This window comes from Rhinolophus ferrumequinum, chromosome 11 (assembly GCF_004115265.2).
Source record: "Rhinolophus ferrumequinum isolate MPI-CBG mRhiFer1 chromosome 11, mRhiFer1_v1.p, whole genome shotgun sequence".
NCBI classification, from domain to species: domain Eukaryota; kingdom Metazoa; phylum Chordata; class Mammalia; order Chiroptera; family Rhinolophidae; genus Rhinolophus; species Rhinolophus ferrumequinum.
The window spans coordinates 36355153-36371862 of NC_046294.1; the positions used below are offsets into that span (position 1 = coordinate 36355153).

Consider the following 16710-nt stretch of genomic DNA (forward strand, 5'->3'; position numbering starts at 1 on the left):
TACCATATGCTGTAACTGTGTACAGTATTTAGTACCGTAACATACTGTACAGGTTTACAGCCTAGGAGCAATAGGCTACACCATACAGCCTAGGTGTGTAGTAAGCTGCACCATCGAGGTTTGTGTAAGAGCACTCTATGATGTTCACACAATGACCAAACCGCCTAACAACACATTTCTCCGAATGTCTCCCCACTGTTAGGGACACGTGACTATATCCCATTTGCCTTATGCATTCATCCATCAGTGGACACTCAGGTTGTTTCCATGTCTTGGTTATTATAAATATGCTGCAATGAAGATGGGGGTGCAGATATCTTTTCAAGTTAGTATCTTCCTTCCCTTCAAATAAATACCTAGAAATGGAATGGCTGGATGATACGGTAGCTCTAATCTCGTGAGGAACCTCCATGCTGTTTTTCATAGTGGCTGCACCAATTTACATTCCCAGTAACCGTGCACAAGGGTTCCCTTTTCGCCATATCTTTGCCAATACTTCTTATTTCTTGTCTTTTTGATAATATGCATTCGAACAGGAGTGAAGTAGTGTTTCACTGTGGCTTCGATATGCATTTCCCTGATGATTAATGGTGGTGAGCACCTTTTCATGTACCTGTTGGCTATGTGTATCTCTTCTCTGGGTAACTGCTGCTTTTTCTTTTTCTTGGGCAGACTGATTGGCTGCAGGCTATCAAGGAGAGCAGCTCGAATAGTCTGCTCTTGAGCAAGCTGTCTGGGTCATCAGGAAAACTAATTTGAAGTTACTCACACATTCTCTGAGACACCTTGTGCTGTCTCTCTCTGTAAGAACTGGCAGCGTCCCAGTGTTTCCTGCATCTGAATAAGCCGTGAATGCACCATAATGAAAGCACCGTTACAATTCTTCAGTCACTCCTTGTGTTCGTTTGGGTCTTCCGGGAAGCAGTTTTCAGGATGGTGTTAGAGTACGAGAGTTACTGAGGATAAGGCCTGTGAAAGATGAAGGGGAGAAGGTGCACAAGTAGTTGAGAAAAGCCTTCATACGATGATGTAGGTCTGATGTCTGTGAAGGAAGTAGTGAGAACTGGGCAGCAAGAGCCTCAGAGTACAATGCAACTCTGAGAAAGTCTCAAGCCACTCCCGCAGGGAGCTCCAAAGATTCCTGCTTTGTTCAGCCACTGACTGGAGCTGCGCAACGAGAGCATGGCATTAAGCTTGAAAAGTGCAGCAGGTCCCTGAGATAGCATGTTGGCTGAGTACCCTCTTCATAGCAGGCTCTCTCGGAGGGGCGTCTCAGCAGCACATCTCCGTGGCAACCAACCACACGTTTTGGTCAAAACTCAGCTTCCTGAGGAGATGTATCAGTTAGCTTTGGCTGTGTAATGCAGTGGCTTTAAAATAAATTAGTATTTACTGCCCACACATTTGAGAGTTGGCTCTGTTGGCACTGATGAGCTCAGCTAAATTTGGTCACATCTCTGGGAGTTGGGCGATTGTACTGATCTACAGCAGGTCCTCAAATAATGTGGTTTCCTTCAATGTCGTCTCATTATAATGCTGATGAAATGCTGTAGGATCTTAACTCTTGTTTATATCAATTAGCCTATGATAAAATTGGTTTAATTATACGTCAGTTTGCTTCCAGTTGCAGAACCTATCGACGACATTAAGTGAGGACTTCCTGTAGATCGCCTCTGCTAGAGCAACTAGCTCTAGCTTCCAGTGTTTCTTATCCCCCAGCAGGCTAGCGTGCACATGTTCTCCTCTCACTAATACCAGACGCACAAAAGAAAGCAAATGGAAATCCACGAGGCATCGTGAGGCCTATGCTTAGAACTGGCGCTCTTCCACCCCGTCTCATCGTACTGGTCAGGGCAGTCACAAGGTTGAGCCAAATGTTAAGGGGCAGCCAATGATTGGATGACAATGCAGTCACATGGCAAGGGATATAGGGAAGGGTGACGGATTGGAGCTGTCCTTGCAAACCATCACAGAATCTAGGCAGGTCATGAAGGCTTTAGTCTCTTTTTTCAATACGTATCCTTGTCCAATATTCAGCTCCGACGACAGGACCTGGATACCAGAAGCCAGAGGAAGGCAAGAAATGTGAGAACATTCACATTTGAAACATTTGAATACCACTTTACATCCAGTTTTTACATTGGCCTAAGTACAATCCGGAGAACAAGTCCCATGAATCAGTTGGACACCTTTAGATAAACAAACAGCCTTTTACCTTGACTAACTGATTATTCTACTTTTCTTAAAGCATTTAAAATGAGATGTATCAGCTACTGCAGATTCTGCCTTGGCTGACCTATAAACAACTGAAGGCAATTTTATTATCTAGAATAATTTTAACCAACATGTTTACACTGGTCTCTTGGGCCTCTACAGCTTCCGCTGTTTTATTTGCTATTTGGACCACAGTTAGGGATAAACATGTTTGGAAACATGTCTTAGTTTGGAAATACCTGTTGACGATTAGAAATTCTTGGTTCAGGGGCCGGCCTGGTGGCTCAGGAGGTCAGAGCTCCGTGCTCCTAACTCCGAAGGCTGCCGGTTCGATTCCCACATGGGCCAGTGGGCTCTGAACCACAAGGTTGCCGGTTCAACTCAAGTCCCACAAGGAATGGATGGTGGGCAGCGCCCCTTGCAATTAAGATTGAACACGGCACCTTGAGCCGAGCTGCCGCTGAGCTCCAGGATGGCTCAGGTGGTTGGAGCGCGTCCTCTCAACCACAAGGTTGCCGGTTTGACTCCCGCAAGGAATGGTGGGCTGCGCCCCCTGCAACTAGCACGGGAACTGGACCTGGAGCTGAGCTGCGCCCTCCACAACTAAGATTGAAAGGACAACAACTTGACTTGGAAAAAAAGGCCTGGAAGTAGACACTGTTTCCCTTCCCCAATAAAATCTTTAAAAAAAAAAAAAAAAAAGGAAATTCTTGGTTCAACTGGTGAAATCTTGTGGTAAGTTATCCCATTGAGCTACTAACAAAATATGAGCTCCTGGGGGAAGGAATTCCCATCTGAGCCATGGTTTCTATGTGTGAGAATAATAATGCAGCCCATATATGGTTCAAAGGCGTGGTCTGAACTCATAATGTGAGGTTTGGTTCACAACGAGACTGTATATTATGAAGAGGCAGAAGGGCTTTCCAATGCATCTCTAGAATCACAAGCCACCACATAGAGATCAGATGAGAAAGTTCTTCCCCAACACAACATCAGAAAAGCCACATATCATAAACACACGCCACACTTACAATCCCCCAGCTTCAATCCAGAGAACGCCCCAACACCACCCACTGGCTGTGATCCCTAAACTCCCAGAGCAAAATCCAAAATACTAAACTTGGGGCTAAAACAGAGAGCTAAACTTTGTTTTGGGACTCTTACCTTTTGCAAAAAAAACATAACAGTACAATTAAGATTCCTCCAACACAGAGAAGAGCAGGACCAATCTTCCAGATAAGTGACTTCTTAGAATCTGCAGAGAGAAAGAAAAGGAAAATGTTAAGAGGAAACCTACTGTCAGGGGCCAATGAGACCTACACAACCGTTGCTAAGAGCTGTGTGGTTGTGTGTCATTTCCCTGTCAGAGACATTACTATAACCACCAATCCTCTGCTGCACGTCTTGGCGTCTTCCCCTCATATCTCATACACCTCCATCCAACAAACAGTGTGTTTAGCACTTGCCAGAAATAAACAGCAATACGGAACACCACATACCACATATACATGCCATGCACATGTTCAAAACTTCCACACTACACCATCTTACATCACTGTATACCGCTACAGATTGAATGTCTGTGTCCCCCCCAGATTTATCTATTGAAATCCTAATACTCAATGTGATGGTGTTAGAAGGTGGGGTCTTTGGGAGGTCATTAGGTTATGAGGGTGGAGCCCTCATAAATGATTTCAGTGCTCTTATAAGAGACCCTCGAGAGATCCCTCAGCCCTTCCACCACGTGAGGACACGATGAGAAGCCTGTGACTCAAAAGAGAGCCCTCACCCGACCATGCCAGCTCACTGATTTCAGACTTGCAGACTCCAGAACTGTGAGAAATAAAGTCCTATTGTTTATAAGCCACCCAGTCTGTAGCAATTTGTTGTAGCAGCCCAAACAGACTAAGGCACATATACGTCACCCAGACAAACCTCTTGTACCATATATACATACTGCGTATTTCCATTTCATAGTCCCCATGCCCCCCTTACCTTGCACACCTCCGTGCACTCACCACCCACACACATCCCTGGCCCTTCCTGCCAAGAACAATTCCTCTCCCCCTCCAGGATCATCCCAGCCCCATCTGGCATAGCCAAACCACGTCCCCAGGGCCTCTAGTTAGCACCTGCCTTCCGAACCCCTCAGTGCCAGGCAGATGCACTGACCAGCCGGGTCATCCCCAGGCAGGACCAGAGCCATAACCACAGAAGCCAGGATATAAGCTCAGTGAATCACACCCCACCCGCAGGAGGGGTTCTGAAGTAAGCTGCGTTATCCTCAGCTGAGGAGCCGGTGTGCCTGGGGAGAGCCTCGGTATCTGCAGGATCCCCTCACTAGCTTACGCACAGAACTACCAGCCAACTGTTTGCAGTGGACCTGCAGCCTGACCAGAAGAGCTGCTGGCAGGGTGTCTGGTGACTGGCCCCCGATACAGCCGTATTCTCAGGGCACATGGACAGGATGCTAACCCCTTTCTCCTAGCAGCAGGCAAGCTTCCCACTCCAAGGCATACACACCACCCAGATCACTCAAGCTGCCATAAGCTAACAAGTAGCCCTGTTTCCCCCTGAGGACTATTGTCACGTCTCCGCCTAGCAGACCATCTGCCCTGGCTCAGGGACTCAGTGAGGACTGCTGACGCGGGCTGAGTGAGGCCAAACCGCTTTCCCTCCTTCCCCATTGGCCCCGTCTTCCCCCAGACTGCCTGCGAGGCTGACTGTTATGTCAGACCCCCTCAAGGTGGAGAGCAGGGGAGACGTCTAGGAGGATGCTTACCTATCCCAGGCAGCGTGAAGTTGCGCTTCTCGGACGTAGACAAGGAAATGTGATTTATCTCACATTGCACGGTCACACTGGGTTCCAGAGAGGACTTCAGGCTCAAATCGCTAGTGACATTATAGGTGCCATCTTCATTCTTGACGGGTGGACCAGTGCTGATGCCCTCAGAAAACTCCACATACTGGGGATTCTCAGGGGTCCGCTTAGTCCACGTTATGTTAATGTCCTCTGGGTAAAACCCACTTGCCTTACACAAAATATGTTTTTCTTCATTATTTTTCACTGTGGCTGGATCCTGAAACAAACTGCAGACTGGCTTAGCTGCCAAGAGAGAGAAGTCATGCTTTGACTTGAGTGTAGGTCGGGACTAGCTTAGTATCAATTCAGTGTCTGACCCATAGCAAGCCTTCAGGAAAGGTGAATGAACCAAATGGGATTCTGCTTAGGCTACATATTCTGCGTACGTTGGTCTCAGTGCCAGCAGGGTGCTGAAAGGCCATGACCCGACTGTCACAGCCATTTTGTAAAGCAGTGTCTTCAGCCACTTTGTATCACAGAAACCTTTGAGAATCTGAGGGAAGCCTTGGAACACTTTTGTGGTAGAGACTGCTAACTGCTACCCATTTCCATTCTCCAGTGACACATTCAAAGCTACAGCTCTCAACTTCTACTACAGCCGGGTGTAGCCATGCGAACTCAGGGTCTAGTAGTTTGAATATAATCACAAGTGGCGAGAGCAACCTCCAGGAAGTATCTTTAAAGAATAGGGTATCTTGAAGAAAAGAACTGTGCCCTTCTCTCCCTCTCCCCTTCTTCCTTCCTATGGAAGGGCTGGAATACCATGTGATGGGGTAAGATGGAAAAGCCCTTTCCAAACACAAGGTGGAAGCTACAGGTGGAGGATGGCGAAGTGACAAGATAAAAAGATCCTGGGTCCCAGATGATCACAGCCTAGGCAACCTAGCCTGCCCTAGGTTGGCTACATTTTTCTGAAAGAAAAGTAAACTACCTTTTCAAAAGCCACTGTTGACTTCTGCTTTCCCCTCTGACATGAAAAGGCCTTGGAAGTTGCCACTCCTAGCCTCATAGTAAGAAAAAAGCGGAACTGAACAAATTGCAAATCAACAACTTTTCTTAGATCCATCAGAGAATTGAGGTGACAGGGCAAACTACCACCCGAAAACTAGAGAGACAGGCAGATTAAGAGAACCACAGCCAAGGTCATATTTCCTTAAGCAGAAGCAGAAGGTGCTAGAGCCATAAACTGGTAAAGCACTTAAGAAGCAGCTTTGACATACTACTAAAGGATGAGGGAGGACTAGCAGGAGTAAGAACTAGTGGGGTTTTTTTTACGGGGTTTTCATGGGTTCATCTCCAGGAAACCCACAAGGTTCTCCCAGGAAACCCACAAGGTTCTCACAGTTGCAAGAAAAATACCCTCATGTTTTGGGGAGCTAGGAGAGGAAAAGGAAACAGTGAATTCCCCATAACAAAGTATGCTCTCAAAGAATGAGATTTAATAATAAGATGATAAGACTGCTTCCCTTCCACACCATTTTACCACCACACCAACAGGGCTCCAGTATAACAGTAGATTATAAGTTGGAGAGCTGGAAGATACAGACTCTATTTAAGAAGAAGTTCATAGGCAAACTCAAAGAAAATAGGGAAGGGGGGAAAAAACACTAGAGGAAACTGAAATCCCTGTCACCTATAGCTGTGGCATTGACAGTAAACACGGCCCAGCCCCTAGCCAAATTAACAAAGAATCTCACACTAAAAGCCCATTTACCTCAGTTCCTATTAACCCATACATAATATCTGACTTTCAACAAAAAATTGCAAAGCATGCTGAAAAGTGTGAAAAGACAAAGCAAGCATCAGAACCAGACTCAGGTATGACACAGATTTTGGAATCATTACATAGGCAATTTAAAATAACTAAAATGTTAAGAGGACTAGTGGAAAAAGCAGACCACATGCAAGAACAGATGGATAATGTGAGCAGAGATGGAAACTCTCTAAGAAACAATCAAAAGGAAATGCTAGGAACCAAAAACACTATAAAAGAAATGAAGGATGCCCTTGACAGGCCCATCAGTAGACTTAACACTGCCAAGGACAGAATCAACTAGCTTAAGTACGTCAGTAAATCTTCCCAAATTGAAATGCAAAGAGCAAAGAGAATGGGGAGAAAAGAAGGGAATGGAATACTCAAGAACGGTGGGACAATTGCAAAAAGAATAACGTACATGTAATAGAAATACCAGAGGAAGAAAGGAGAAGAAATATTTTGAAAAATAATGGCTGAGAATATTCCAAAATTAATAATAGACACCAAAGCACAGATCCACGAAGCTTAGAGAACGCCAAGTAGGAAAATACCATATCATGCTCAAAATGCACAAAAACATTTTTTTTGGACAAAAGACAAAGAGGAATTTTTGAAAAAAGTCAGAGAAAACAAGTAACTTATTTATAGAGCAACAAAGTTAAGAATGACACTAGACTGCTTAAATGCAAGCAAGAGAGGCCCATGAAGTATTTAAAGCATTGAAAGAAAGTAATCCACCAATCTAGAATCCTATACGCAGAAAAATTATCCTTCAAAAGTGAAGTATAAATGCTTTCTCAAACAAAAACTGAAGGAATTTGTTGCCAGCATATCTGCCTTGCAAGATGTTAAAAGAAGTTCTTTTGAGAGAAGGAGAATGATACGGGTCAGAAACTAGAATCTATGTAAAGGAAGAGTGTCAGAAAGGAATAAATGAAGGTAAAATAAAACTTTATTTTTCTTATGCTTAATTGATCTAATACATAATTTTTGATTCAAAATAATAATAGCAAAAATATATTGAGTGGTATAGCATATGGATAAGTGAAATGAATGACAGTAATGTTGTAAGAGGTGGGAGGGGAGAATTGGGAATATTCTGTTATAAAGTATCTGTACTACCCATGAAGCAGTACAGTGTTATTTCAAAGTAGACTTAGAGTAGTTGTAAAAGTACACTGCAGACTCTAGAACAACCACTAAAAAAATTTTTTAAAGTATAATTGATATACAAAGAGAGGAGAGAGAAAATGGAACCATGGAATGTTCATGTAAAACCAGAGAGGGCATAAAAAGAGAAGAGCAAGTGTAGAGAGCTGTGTCCTACACAACTAGACTGAGAAACAACGGCTTGAACCAGAGTGGGGCAGAGGGGGAGGCAGAAAAAGGGGGAGAAAAAGAAAAAAAAAATATGAAGACCCTAATAGATTAAAATGAAAGGGATTAAGAAAGACATACCATACTAACACTAATTCAAAGAAAGCTGGAGTAACTCTATGAACTTCAAAGGAGTCTTCAGAACAAGGAAAATTATCAGGGATGTTAGGTAAAAACTAAGGAAATCTGAATAAATAATGCACTTTAATTAATAAGAATGTATCAATACTGGTTCATTAATCATAACAAATATACCATGCTAATGCAAGATGTTAATAGAAAAGTAGTACGCAGAGGCAGGAGTAATATGGGAACTCTATTATCTTTGCAATTTTTCTATAAATCTAAAACTGTTCTAAAATAAAGTCTATTAATTAAAAAAAATCTTTTATTTTAGGCTTTCTGTCAGTTGCAGAGGAAATGAATCCTAATATACGTTGCCATCCCCAAAATTAATATATACAAAACATTCAAAGTCTTAAGTACAATTTTGGAGGGCTCCCAGACACTGCCCCCCCCCCCGCCCCGTTACAGGCTGAATTGTGGACCTCGCCCCCAAATTCGTGTGTTGAAGTCCTAACCCCAGTCCCTCAGACTGTGACTGTATGTGGAGGTAGGGTCTTTATTGAGGTTATTAAGTTAAAATGAGGTCATTAGGTTGGGGCCTAATCTGACTGATGTCCCTTGTAAGAGGAGGAGACTGGACAGAGACACATGTCCGGAGGGAAGGACCGTGTGAAGACACAGGGAGAAGATGGGCACCTACAACCACAGAGGCCTCAGAAGGAACCAACCCTGCTGACACTTCGATCTCAGACTTCTCAACTCCAAAATTGTGAGAAAATAAACTTCTGTCATTTAGGCCACCCAGTCAGTGGTATTTTGTTATGGCAGCCCTAGCAAACTAATACAACCCCCAAGCTCATCCACGTATTATCAGACCTATTTATAATATAAGAAAGTGGAGCTCAAAGAGGTATTTAGGGGATATTGTTGTAATAAGTCTTGACTGAGCACCTACCTCACAACAGCACTCAGCTGGGCATTTCCATACACTGTCTCATGTCATCCTTGGAACACTATGAGGCAGGTATGATTGATCACCCCATTTTGTACAGTGAAAAATTTAAGATCCAAAGATGTTAAATGACTGGCCCAACCACCCAGTTTGGAAGCAGCAAAGGTAGAACAGGATTCAGATCTGTGGAGCCAGAGCATAGCATCTCTCTCCTTTCCCAGCTACCTTTCAGATGCACCTCTTCATTGAACAAAATGCCCACACACTAGGTAAATTATGGCTATCGTTTACTGAGCACTAATAATAGGCCAAACACTATGCATATGCTAAGCATTTTACCTGCATTTTTTGTACTCTTTCCTACAACCAATCCTCTTAGGTAGGTACCATGACATTTGTTTAGAGCGAAGGGCATTGAGGTTCAGAGTGATTAATAACTTGCCCAAAGTTGTCCAGATGTTTATGGAAGCCCAGGACTCAAACCCACGTCTATCTGACTCCTAGGCCCATTCTGTAAACTTCTGCTCCACTTGGCCCACCCACATCTCCACCCCATACCCCATCACCATGGGAACCACAGGGCACTGCCATCAGGCACTCACCTACAACCTGTAGCCAGACTGTTCCCTGTGCCTTCTCAGGGGTGATCACCACCTCACATCGGTACTGTCCTGCTTCCTTTAGTTGGACTCCAGGAAGCTGCAGTGAGGCGTCCCCCCTCTTCAGCTTCCATAGAAACACAGTGGCTCCTGGTCGGAATGCCGCTTGGTGGTTTCCAAAAAACTCAAACACCTTGCTCTCTGGTTCATTCACCTGATTCTTCCTAAACCAGGTAACACCCATAATTCTGATGTCCAGTTGTGGGGAACCAGGGATCTTGCAGTCGATGGTGGCATTGTCATTCTGGAACACGCTCTGAGTTCTCCCTACCATCTCCACCTCCATGAAAGCTGTGACAGTAAGAGAACTCAGTTATGGGAAACCCTTGGTAAAAATATAGACCTTGTATTCTCAAACACTACCATGTAATTGAAAACAAATTCCTTTTTTTGGGGGGAGGTGGGTCTCATGTACAGAGGTTTTGTGCTCCTCTTGTTAAATTTATTCCCAAGAATTTTATTCTTTTTGATGGTACTGTAAATAGAATTGTTTCCTTAATTTTATTTTCGGATTGCTCATTGCAAGTGTATTAGGTTGGTGCAAAAGTAATTGCAGTTTAAGGGTTAAAAATAATTGCAAACACCGCAATTACTTTTGCACCAACCTAACAGAAATACTATTTATTCTTTTTTATTTCCATTTCCCTCCCCCATCTGGCAACCAGTCTAAGATGTTTAACGTCTACATTTTTGTTCTTCAAAACCATCTTGTTTTGTATCTCAAACTTACAGAACTGGTATTAAGTTACATGTCATTGTTTCCCCTCTTGGCACTGTGCTTTCCAGAAGGTTCCACATTGCTATGTGTACAGCTAGTCCTTTACTTGCAGTTGCTGCCCAGTTCTCCATGGTGAGCATCCACATCTGGCTCACCTACAGCCCCGGTGATGGACCCCCAGAGGGTCTCCTAGATTCCCACATCCCCACCAGCACCACTTGGCATCCCCAGCCTATTCCAGCCAGTCTAATAAATGTCAAGTGATAGCTTATTGCTTTAACTTCTATTCTCTGGTTAGTAATTGAGTTTCAATATCTCTTCATATGACTTCCAGGCTTTTGGTTTCCTGTTGAGTAACTAGTAACCTGCCCATCAGTGTTCTCAGAAAAGGTAAAAAGAGAATGTTTGAATATCACCACTCAGTCTCAATAAAGACTATAGTAAAAGTCTAAATGCTTCATTGATATGAAGGTGGAGTATTTTTCATATTTCATCCCCTACCTATACGTCTCAGTTCCAGCATCCAGGATAGGGGTGGCCAAAGTGCGGCCTGCGGGCCAATTGCGGCCTGCAATCCATTTTTAATTGGCCTGTAGCAAATTCGAAAAATATATTTAGTTTATTTAAATAAACCAGGTGAGGCAATTCGTACTTCACCTCCAGTGAGTGGCCCAGCTGTTTGTGTATTTTACCACATATGGCCTTTGGTGAAAAACGATGAAAAAAGTTTGGACACCCCTGATCTAGGATGATGAAATTTAAGCGGAGCACTCAGCACAAAATTGTAAGAGCCATTCAGTCATAGTTTCCTACAAGTGCCTACTCTACACATAGAGGGAGTCAATACATAATTATTGAATGAATAGATGAATCCAATTTCACAAAGGAGAGCTCAGAGTCTGGGATCTTTAAAGTATAACTGAGGTCCTCTGGCAGGACACCTGAGAGCGCTGACTCCGAGGGGCTGCCTGGTGACAACCCCACCCCCACCCCTCACCCCCGCCCCGCCTGCCTCCCCGCAGCCCCCATCCCCACCACAGTCACCACCCCTGCCTCCCGCTGCCTTCCCACTCCCCAGCCTCCAACCTCACCACCACCACCCCACCCGCCTCCCCGTCCCCCAAACTCCGTCAGAGTCCTACCTGCCGAGGGCAGCGTGCGCCACAGGACCGGATCGAGAACCAGAACCAGCAGCTTTAACATGAAGCCCCACGATATGCGGCCTACTAGATCCACAGCCATGACTACTTTGGGCCGCCTCACGCCCGCTCCCGCTGGCCCACGCCCGCTCCCGCGGGCTCACGCCTGGACCGTGCTGGGCAAGCTTCCACGAAAAGCGGGGGGGGATCGGAAGACGCAGCTGGCGGAAGAAACTCTCTTCTATGCGGTGTCGCAATTTGTAGAAAGAATTTATCTTAATGACGTACTCCTACGTCTTTAGGCCTTTTCTGCAATCGCTGACTTCATTTCGTTTCCTCTATGTAGACCTCCTTACAGACCTCCAAACACGCGTAGGAAGATAGGCGCTCAGGAGCGCAGGAGCGCGGGAGGGGTGGAGCGCAGGAGCGTAAGAGCCAGGAGCGCCTGAGGGGTGGAGCGCAGGAGCGCAGGAGCCAAGGAGCGCTGGAGGGGTGGATCGCAGGAGCGTAGGAGCCAGGAGCGCTGGAGGGGTGGATCGCAGGAGCGTAAGAGCCAGGAGCGCTGGAGGGCGTGTGCGCGCGGCCCTTTCAAGTGGAGGAAGCCCTGACGCAGCCCTGGGCCTGCACCAATGAGGATCGTTTCTAAAGGTGGTACCAGTTAGTGAATGCCGTAGGAGAGCACTACACAAGGGATGGGGGTGACTGTTCCTACCACCGAAAGCATAAGCTTACATTACTTATTTAAAAAAAAAGCTGGGGCGGCTGGGGTCGGTACCAGTTAGTGAATGCCGTAGGAGAGCACTACACAAGGGATGGGGGTGACTGTTCCTACCACCGAAAGCATAAGCTTACATTACTTATTTTAAAAAAAAGCTGGGGCGGCTGGGCTCTGAGACCCAGGACTTCCCACTGCGGCGCCCGGTCTGGCGCATGCCCAGTGTGGCGCAGGGGGCCTCCGTGGTCAGGCACCAAGGAGTGAGCCGAGATTGCAGGGCGGGGCTGGACTGGGCCGGATCGAGAACCAGAACCAGCATCAGCAGAGGTGCCAGCTCTTTCACGATGAAAGATTTTAAGATGCTTCTCTCTCCTCTGTGTAGTTGGTAGTTTAGGTGGTGAAGAGATGGCTGACAGTGTCAAATCCTTTCTCCAGGACCTTGTCAGGGGAATCAAAGACTCCATTTGGGGAATTTCTACCATCTCAAAGCTAGATGCTCGAATTCCACAAAAGAGAGAGGAGCATGGAAGAAGGGCAAGTACTGTCCTGGCACAGAGAGCCCAGAGCATAGAGAGGAAGCAAGAGAGTGAGCCACCTGTTGTTAGAATTTTCCAGTGCTGCGCTTGGAATGGCGGAGTATTCTCATTCGGTTTCCTCTTGTTTTATCCAGTGCTTATTCCTGTGCTTCAGTCAGTAACTGCCCAAGTTATTGGTGATCCATTACTACATAGAGATGTTTGGTCGTGACTGGAATTCTTCATCACGTCAATTTTCAGTGCTCTTGGTAGTTCCCGTTTGTGCTTAGCAAAGCTGTGAATGCCATTTGATTTCAATACAGCTGATGTGGCATTCAGGTACCTTGGAGGAAGCCTCATCCATTCCCTAGTGTCAGCAACATCATTGCTGACACGCTTTTCAAACTTCTGGCTGCAGGCTCTTTTCCTCATCCTGGGGATGTTTGTGAGTCTCTTTCCTATCCATCTTGGTCCGCTGGTTAGTCTCCCGCATATGTCCCTTGTCCACTCACTATCCTGCTTTGAATATCGTTGGTTCAATGAAGGAATTGAAATGCACCAACAGTTGTCAAACATGGAGAGGAATTGGCCTTACTACTTTGGATTTGGTTTGGCTTTCCTCACAGCAATGCAGTCCTCTTACATTATCAGTGGCTGCCTCTTCCCTATTCTTTTTCCTATATTCATCATCAGCACCAATGAAGCAAAGACACCTGGCAAAGCATACCTTTTCCACTTGCTCCTCTTTTCCTTGTCGTTTTCTTAAGCAACACAAGATGGTCTACCTGCAGTCTGCCCTGAGAACCTCCACCTCTGCAGCGAAGTTCCCTTCACGGAATCAACTTCCTGCCAACTGAAGGCTGCTGCAGGCCCCTGAGTCACCTGCCACCCAAAGGGGCTGAGTGGGATTGGAAGGAAGCTGTACAGCTCTTTTCTTGTTAACCTCCCCCACCAGAGAAGGCAGGACCCACTATGCCAAGGGCTCTCTGCATATTCCCTTCTCTCTGAGGAATTGGGATTTTTGTCTCTTGTGCACGTAAGGCACAATCTTCCTGAGACCAGCATGTGGATTTTTAACATCTGTGAGTCTGAAAGGACCACAGGTTTTTCGGGGGCTCTTTTCTAGCATGTGCCAGCCCCAGGACTGGACTGATTGGAATATTTTTTCTCACTGTGCCATTTACCCTCCTATCTCCCCTTCCTGCCTTCCACCATCCTTGAATGAATGGATTTTGTAATTCTAGCTGTTGTATTTTGTGGACCTGTTGTTTTTATTTTTGTAAAGTACATATATTAGATATGGGAGGTAAAGGAATATTTCAATTGCTCCTGGTCACTCCCGTTATAGACCTCGCTGTCTTGTTTCTTGTAACTCAGGTTAAATTTTGGTCTCTCCTGCTCCACAGCAGGGAAAAAAAAAAAAAAAGGCAAAAAAAAAAAGCAAAAACAAACAACAAAAAAAGCAAGCCTGAAGAGATGGAAAAGAAGATCTCAGCCAGATATGCAGGGTTTTGAAGAGTGATTTTTCTTCCCCTTGAAGGGGAAAAAGCTTTTTTCACTGGTACATTTAAAGTTCCCCAAGTACAGGGAGGTACCAATTTTGGACAAGTGCCACTGCAACACAGAATGCTCAGAGAACCTGAACTTTTAAATTCTGGACGTCTGAAATTTACTGTTGGCCACTGTTGATTTTGTCTGGTGTTTCAAAAGAATACTGGGTGCTGCAAATAGGAACTGAAGTGGTAAACTTATAAAACCCATTACAACTGTGATTGGTTGGTGTTTTCCTTGTATTTTGAAGGATTAAATATGGGGGGACGGAGCAGATGTCAAAACACTTGTACAATTTTAAAATGGCACAATTAAATATGAGCTGGTTTCCACCCAAAAAAGCTTATGTGACTTCAGCCAAAAGCTAAATTTATTTTTTCCAGGAAGCTTCGGTCACACGTCTGAAAGCAGCCCCTAATTTCCCCTCCTTTTACTAACCAAAAGGTGGCTTGTGACCTTGTCAAGCAAAACCCAAAATTTTCATTCACAAGTGAAGCTTTACCACCTCTAGACCAGTTTTATAATCAATTTAACTACAAAGTTCAGAACACAAGTGGCATTACTATTATTATAAATGCACCCTCCTCTTTCTCCAGTATCTTGCATTACAGTAGTCTCATTGATCCTACTTAATTTTTGTCTCACATCATTAAAAAAGTGTAATCTACAGAAAACCACAGGAAGACCTAGACTCAAATGCCAGATATGTCATCTGACGATTGTGGGACAGTGGGCAAGTTACCTCACACCCCTGCCTCAGTTTCCCTTCTTTAAAAGCGAGAGTCGTATCTTCCCTGAAAAGCTGTTGTAAGACTTCAGAATCAGGTAGGGTGTGGAGCAAATCCCCAATATAGAGTAGTCTTATTGGCATAGTGAATTTAGAGTTAGTGGAACTGGCAGTCACTAAGCAAATATTTACATTCTTACTTACCTGCAAACAAACAGCATGCATTGTGGAAAGACATAGAACTGGTTGATAAGTGGGTACCCACAGTGACATAGACTAGCTGAGGGACCTTCAGAAGGTCACAGTTTCTGGGCTACAGTTTTAACAAGTAGAGCTCTGCAAGTTTAGGTCCAGCTATAGAATTCTAAAATGCTAAATTACACCTCTTCTCAACTGCTACGTCTTCCAGGGAGCCTTACTCTAAGAGAATCCTCTTTTGCTATTACTGACTCATTAAATCATATCCCCAGTAGAAATATAAAATGAATCTCTATACTTGCCCAGAATGGTAATTCACAAAGTTGTGGCACATACATATCACCCTGTAGGAAATCAAAGAAAGTACAAAAAAAAAAAAAGTAAAATTAGCAGGTTTTAGCATTTAAATTAACATTTAAACATAAAATGTTAAATACTTATGTTATCATTTTTACTAATTTTACCTCTATTGAATTCCTGTAAACATGCAAGGAAACATATCTTTTAATACTTTTGCCAATTTTTCATTCAACCCCAAAGCACACAGCAGAAGCTTCACAAGTGCTTCTCAAACAAATGAATATATATTCTTAGGGGTTTATGGAAGTTTGACTATGCATGTCCTTTACAGCTGCATAGCGTTGAGACATAGTACTCAAATGCTGGTTAACACTGAGGTCATTTATACATGACACATTATGTCCAGCTTGCTTTTGGGATGTCACATACAATTTGGAACCATATTTAAGTACATGAAAACATCCAACAAGTAATCATATTACACAATAACATGCATACAAGGAGAATATAGCAAAGATGGTAGATATTGTCAACAAGTATCTGTTTCCCTTAAAAAAGCCACCAGTGCTTTGTACTGAGTCATTTCGGGGCACGTAAGTTCCAGCCAAAAGTGAAGGGAGGGGGTGCCTACAATATACATGAAAGAAGAGATACGGAAACTGGATTCAGTTTTGCTTTTACTAAACATTGTGCGGGGTGGGGGGCCTGCAGCATGTCATCTGTCTTGTCCCTCTACTCTTGGCCTGCTCCTGTTTAGCTTTATTTTAGTCATTTCTACATTGTAATTAATTTAGAAATGAAGCTATTTAAAAAGATAATTGCAATTTAAGGACTTGCTCTCACATGTTACTGCAGATAGCTATTTTTGGCGGAGATCTATTGTACATTTGCGATTTTTCCTGTGTATACTTAGCAGAATCTGGTTATTTATTTTCATATAGACTTAATAGCTCACTGAAA

At 44.3% G+C, this 16710-nt stretch overlaps 1 protein-coding gene and 1 pseudogene across 1 annotated transcript; one reads left to right on the forward strand and one right to left on the reverse strand.

Moving 5' to 3' along the window:
• Positions 1-263: 263 nt before the first annotated feature.
• NCR3LG1 (natural killer cell cytotoxicity receptor 3 ligand 1) lies at positions 264-12136 on the reverse strand. The gene is made up of 5 exons (XM_033119211.1): positions 11748-12136; positions 9831-10178; positions 4997-5320; positions 3379-3469; positions 264-2052 (listed from the first exon to the last, which is right to left on the reverse strand). Exons 1-5 carry the CDS (start codon positions 11845-11847, stop codon positions 2034-2036), a joined length of 882 nt encoding a protein of 293 aa, XP_032975102.1. The 5' UTR covers positions 11848-12136; the 3' UTR covers positions 264-2033.
• Positions 12137-12828: 692 nt separating this feature from the next.
• On the forward strand, positions 12829-13851 carry LOC117029674 (etoposide-induced protein 2.4 homolog; annotated as a pseudogene).
• The last annotated feature ends 2859 nt before the right edge of the window (positions 13852-16710 follow it).

Excerpts from the sequence above, each read along its gene's own strand:
- NCR3LG1 (XM_033119211.1), bottom strand. The coding sequence starts at position 11,847 with ATGGCTGTGGATCTAGTAGGCCGCATATCGTGGGGCTTCATGTTAAAG. Across the intron at positions 10,179-11,747 it reads GCGCACGCTGCCCTCGGCAG|CTTTCATGGAGGTGGAGATG; the intron begins GTAGGACTCTGA and ends TTACTGTCACAG. Across the intron at positions 3,470-4,996 it reads CTTCACGCTGCCTGGGATAG|ATTCTAAGAAGTCACTTATC; the intron begins GTAAGCATCCTC and ends TTCTCTCTGCAG.